This window comes from Galeopterus variegatus, unplaced genomic scaffold (genome assembly GCF_000696425.1).
Source record: "Galeopterus variegatus unplaced genomic scaffold, G_variegatus-3.0.2 Scaffold108, whole genome shotgun sequence".
Classification (NCBI taxonomy): Eukaryota; Metazoa; Chordata; class Mammalia; order Dermoptera; family Cynocephalidae; genus Galeopterus; species Galeopterus variegatus.
The window spans coordinates 1,010,628-1,016,379 of record NW_007726219.1 but is presented as its reverse complement, the minus strand read 5'-3'; the positions used below and the strand labels follow the sequence as shown (position 1 = coordinate 1,016,379).

Below are 5,752 nucleotides of genomic sequence, written 5' to 3'. Positions count from 1 at the left end.
TTTTGGTGTCATCCTGGCCATTCCCTGCGGAGGACCTCCAAGAACTTCAGCAAATTTCTACTTCCCTCCTTGTAATTCTTGATATTTATTCATATAGTCAGGACTTTAGATGCACATAATTGCTCTTCGATTACTACGTTCTGTTTGTCCCCTTTCAGCAACATCTCTGGCAGTTTAGTTTCAATTCTTTCACTTCTTAATTCTGTGACTTGGTGGGTCTTCCATGCGCGCCACTCTTAGGGTCATCCATTGGATTCACTTCTCAGTCATCCGCGGTTTATCTTCGAGTTGTTTTCTCAGGAACGGCATGGGGTGTGGATTCCGTATTTGAGAATCTCTGTTCCACTTGGCTGGGAGGCAGATCTCTGCTCACAGGCTTTCCCCTCAGGGATCTGAGTTTGCTGCTACCTGGATTAGGCAGAATAATGTCCCCACCACAACTAAAAGATGTCCATGTCCTAGTCCCCAGAATCTGTCTGTTAGGTTATATGGCAAAAGGGATTGTATGGGTTCATTTCTGTTGCTAATAACAGAATGTCTGAAACTGAGTAATTCATAGAGAAAATAAACATTATTTCTTATGGTTTTGGAGGCTGGGAAGTACAAGGTCCAGGGGTCACATCTGGTGAGGGCCTTCTGGTGGTGACTCTACAGTAGTGCAGGGGTCACAGGGCAAGAATGGGCTGAACAGGAAAGAACTAACTTTCTCACTCGCTCTCCTTACAAAATCATCAGAACCACATTATTACTCCATGAACGGATCAACCTACCCACGAGGGCACAGTCCCTACAATCCAGTCACCCCTTAGGGGCCCCACCTTTGAATCACCATAATTGGATTTACCCGCCTCCCAGCACCCTCACAATGAGGGTCAAGCTTCCAATACATGAACTTTGGGGGGACACAGTAAACCAACAGCAGCAATTAAGGTTGAAGATGCAGTAAAGGCTGCTAATCAGCTGGCCTGGACATGGGGACATTATCCTGGATCACCTGGGTGGGCCCAGTGTCATCACAGACACTGTGATAAGTGGAAGGAAGAGGGATGCAGAAGAGCAAGAGAGTCAGTGATTCGTTGGAGACCCAACCCGCCATCGCTGGCTTTGGAGCAGGAGGAAGGGGCCACAAACTCTCAAATACAGGTCCCCTCCAGAAGCTGCAAGAGGCCCGGGCACCGACTCTCCCTTTCTGTGGTCCAGAAAGGGCCACAGTCCTGCCGGCAGCTTGATTTCAGCTCAATGAACCCCATGTTGGACTTCTGACCCCCAGAACTGTAAGATAATAAATTGGTGTTGTCTTAAGCCATGAAATTTGTAGAAATCTATTACAGCAGCAACAGGAAAGCAATCCTCTGTGCTGTTGTCGCCAGCTTGCATCCTTGCAGGGAAGCCATGCACCAGCTGACCTTTGTCCCCTGGGAGGTGGCCTGCCCCGGCTGCTCATCCTGGCGGGAATTTTGCGTCAGCCTTGTCACCAAGAGGCTTTAGCAGTCTATGCGCTTGTCACCTACAATCCAGTAACCCCTTCTAAACTGAACATCCAGCTCTTTGGTTGTTTCTTTCTTCTGGTTGCAAGAGTTTTCACGTATTCTTAGGGTGATTACTGCTTCTGTGGATGGTCACAAACTCACTCACACCCAAGCAAGCCGTGCAAAGGAAGTATCGTTCTTTAATTTCCTATCTTATCTCACCTCTCTGTCCTCTGGGCTGAAGCACCAAAAAAGCTGAGGCTTGGTGGCTTCTGATCTCCCCGACTCTGCTCACTTACCCACTCTGTTCCCGCTCAGCCTTCTCTCCAGAGCCCCCCTCCACTACCCTCTGCTTTTGCCCAGGCCAGCAGGGCCCTCATGGTGACAAAGTCTCCTGGCCCTTCTTCCCTTAGATATCTGGTTTGGATCCACATTAATGAAGTTTTCCTTTCTTATTACATTAAAATCCATTCGTCTGTCTTGCGTTTGGAGTGGACCTTTTACCCATGGGTGATTTTTGAAACACCATGCATTGGTCATTTGGAAATACTGGTTCACTGAGTTACGCTGTCTTTCTAAATGTTGACACGTTTCATCAAGCGTGACAAAAGAAAATCACAACCATTTCTATCACCACTGGTCTCATCAGAAGTCTCTACATGTTGGAAACTGTCAGGCTCACAGCTGTGGATATCTTTTCCAAAATTCTACTTTGTGCCCAAAAGCTTTAGTTTTCTCTCTGGCAATAAACACTGTCACTTTTTTTCCTTGAAGTGACAGGCTCAATTTGTTTATTTCTGAGAAAATATCTGCCAAACACTCAAGTCAGAACAGTTTATCTCTCAGCTGTTCTTTCAAGTGAAAGTGATATTTCATGAGAAAAGTTTCTAGTTCAGGTCACAATTCAAACTGTTGCCCAATGCTTTCATGGAAACACCTGTCATACTTGGAGACACCGTGGAAGTGATCCCGTGCTCCTCCCATCTCGTCACACAGAGGCTAAAATGATGTGCACTCGGGGGTCACGCTTCAAAAAGATTAATGACCTTGACTGTTTCGTCAAGGTTATGCTTAAATAAAACCTTTTTCCTTCCTTCTGTTTGGTGGTGCAGGACACACAACTGCCAGGACTGTCTGTCCCACTGCCTCGATTCCTGCTAAAGCCTGGCACTTTCTCACTACGGCCTTTGCACCACTGGTGCCCACGTCGAAGGTCAAAAAGAAGGCAAATGACATTATTACTACCATAATGACACTAATTAATACCAATACTAATAATAATGACGACGGTGATACTACCAATTAATAGCTTCCACCTTGTGAACTCCCTTAAAGGGTCTTAGGCACCTGCAGAGGTCCCCAGACCACACTTCGAGAACGACTTTCCTAAATCGGTGGACTGAATATTCTGCAGCAGGAAATCTGCTCACCTTTCCCTTCATCGTCAGTTGCGAGTCCTTTGCCGTCTTCATTTTAACCAGCTCTTCCCCGCCCACCGGCACAGCCTGTGGTTTTCCATCGCAGCCTGGTTTCCTCCTGTATCCCCTGCTCCTCTCTCGCTGAAACTATTCCTTCTCACATGTCATTTAGCGCTCCAAGCAGACCCGTCCGAGTCTTCTGTTTCTGATAGCAAACCACCTTCAGGGGGTCTTCTGTTCCTGAGGGTAACTTTAGCCTGTGGCCGCCTGTTGGGCTCTTGCCCGCTGATGCACTGCAGTGAGGTGACATCTGGGCAGCTCAGTGTTTGCGATATGCAGAGCGTGTGGGTGGCTCTGGCCCCGCTCACCCCCTCCTGATCTGAAGCTCCAGGTCTGGCTGATGTGCCCAGCAGCTGGCAGGCATCGTCTGGCCTCCCCAAATGGGGTCTGCTCTGTCCTCCCTTTCTGTTTTCTGGCTATGAAGAAGGGAAGTATGTTTGAAAGAATCTGAAGCTAAGTAAAATTTCCCTTCCCTCCAAATTCAGCACCTGAAATATATCAGTCTCTAGCAGCTGCCCCAGGACTCTCCTGGGCTCTTATTTGAGGGGACTTCACATGCTGGCATTCGGTGTGCCTCCCCACATCCTTGTCTTTCTTCCCACTGGGCTGGGCCTTGGGGGTATAGTTCTCACTGGGGAGAGCCTGGACAAGGCCCTGCCAGAGAAGGGGTGGCCTCTGGTTGATGCAGATACAGCGAAGTGGGGATGGAGGAGACTGGGCTCTTCCCTCCAGGCTCAGGTGCCTTGTGCTTCTGTGTTTGGGGCAAAGATTTTTCCTCATCGATGCAACTTTATCTGCATTGTAGTCAGTGAGCAATCACATTCCCCTAGATTCCTACAGCTCCTTGGCCATTTTTTTCTTGGTTTCTGAAGCTATGGCAAGAGCCTTATTTTTGTGTCTGTCCTTGCAAGTATTTTAGTGAGTAGTTGGGAAAGGGGAACCGTGAAGCTTGGCCAACGCCACTTTAAGCCAGAGGTAGCCCCCAGCACCTCTCAGGACTGCCTGTGTCATCTGCCTCACGACACTGAGGACGTTCCCTGGTCACTCAGAAGAGATCTGGGCACTTCCGAGTTCTCAGAAGACAATGGCATCTAGTGTCTCTCTAATTTTTATCACTAAGATTGGATTAACTTCATGTCATCTAAAACTAAAAACACTGCATTTGGCAGACATTCTGTGAAATCCAGAACAAAAGGAATGTGCTCATTATTATCCGGGGGTACGTTTTCCAGCCAGTTCAACTTGGCAGGTTCACCAGGAAGCCCGGTTATTGAAAAGTGGACTGTCTAGAACTGTGGTTTTCCTGAAACTTCCGGGTGCTGGGTAACTCCTGCTCTGGAGATTCTCCAAGCCAAGCCATTTCAGTTGTTGGGAACACACCTGGGGAGTGCTGGAACAGACCCAAAACTGCCTGCTGAGGAAATATCACCTGACTTTGCCCTCGGGCTCTGTGACCCTGCTGAGGAGGGTGCAGTGACCTGTAATGCAAACATTGGTGCAATTGTAAACAGCCACAGAAATGCCTAAATGAAATGCCATTTCTGTGAAAATAATATGTTTCAATTCTAACCTACCAAAATTGCACGTGTCTGAACCCAACCTGTTGATCTTCCCCTAGGCAGAGCATAGGGGAGTGGCGTGGGCTCTGCACATGGTAGGGTGCCTGGGATGCCTTTGCCAAGCTTGGGTCACTGTTTTCTGCATGTGAGAGTGTTCCCCCGTGTGTGCGCACACACGTGCACATTTCAAGCCTGCTGCAGGAACAAGATGCCCAACATGTCTCTCATTTCTAATGTTTTCCTAAGGGAGCTGAAGGGCAAGATTAAGAAAGAAAGTTCCAAGAGGGAGCTGCTTTCTGACACAGCCCATCTGAACGAGACCCACTGTGCCCACTGCCTGCAGCCCTACCGGCTCCTCATCAACAGCAGAAAGCAGTGCCTGGACTGCGGCCTCTTCACCTGCAAAAGCTGCAGCCGTGTCCACCCAGAGGAGCAGGGCTGGCTCTGTGACCCCTGCCGCCTGGCCAGGTGAGCCAGGGCCCTGAGGTCAAGTGAGCCTGATGATATCTGGGCCTGGCATGTCCCTTCGGTGGCACTAGCTGAAGACGGGTGTGTGTGTGCATGGTGTTTGCACATGCCTGTGAGCAGCACACGGCAGTGCCACAGGCCTGTGCTCATCTCTCTGCAGAGTCGTGAAGATCGGCTCACTGGAGTGGTACCACGAGCACGTGAGGGCCCGCTTCAAGCGATTCGGGAGTGCCAAAGTGATCCGGTCCCTCTATGGGCGGCTGCAGGGTGGAGGTAAGGAGAGGACAGTGGGAAGGGATCTGTTTGTTCCCAGGAGTGTTTTGATGCTTCAGGACCAAGCAGATTCCTTTGGAGTGGGTGTACGCACGCATGCCCCTCTGTCAATTCCCATTTCTGGTGTCTTACGTGAGGTTGGCTGCTTTTTACGTGAGGTGCAAACCTCTGCTCCCTGGTGCTGGCCTGGTCTGGCCTCGTCGGAAGTTCCTTGTGCTGTCGACATCACCACCATGTGAAAGCATGTTTTTTTCAGAGCTTCATAGCAAGTTGAGGGCTCATAGCAACAGTTCTCAAACTTGGCTGCTGACAGAAACTCTAGGGTGCTTGTTAATCCTACATGTTCTCCAGGCCCTTCTTCCCTGGGATGTCTGGTTTGGATCCTAAACTCTCTTTTCAACAAACCATCCACGTGACTCTGATTATTATCAAAACTTAGAGAAATCTGTTGTAATTCAAGTGTTTGTTTTAATGTTTTAGATCCAAGTATCTATTTCATAATGAA

The 5,752-nt window shown here is 48.9% G+C and overlaps 1 protein-coding gene across 1 annotated transcript in view; it reads left to right on the top strand.

Annotated features, from left to right (window-relative positions):
- The window catches only part of MLPH (melanophilin), a 53,024-nt gene that overhangs the window by 10,679 nt on the left and 36,593 nt on the right, over positions 1-5,752 (top strand). The window contains exons 2-3 of the mRNA XM_008586091.1: positions 4,753-4,974; positions 5,135-5,247. Of these exons, the coding sequence (XP_008584313.1) occupies positions 4,753-4,974; positions 5,135-5,247 (335 nt within the window). The remainder of the gene's footprint in view (positions 1-4,752; positions 4,975-5,134; positions 5,248-5,752) is intronic.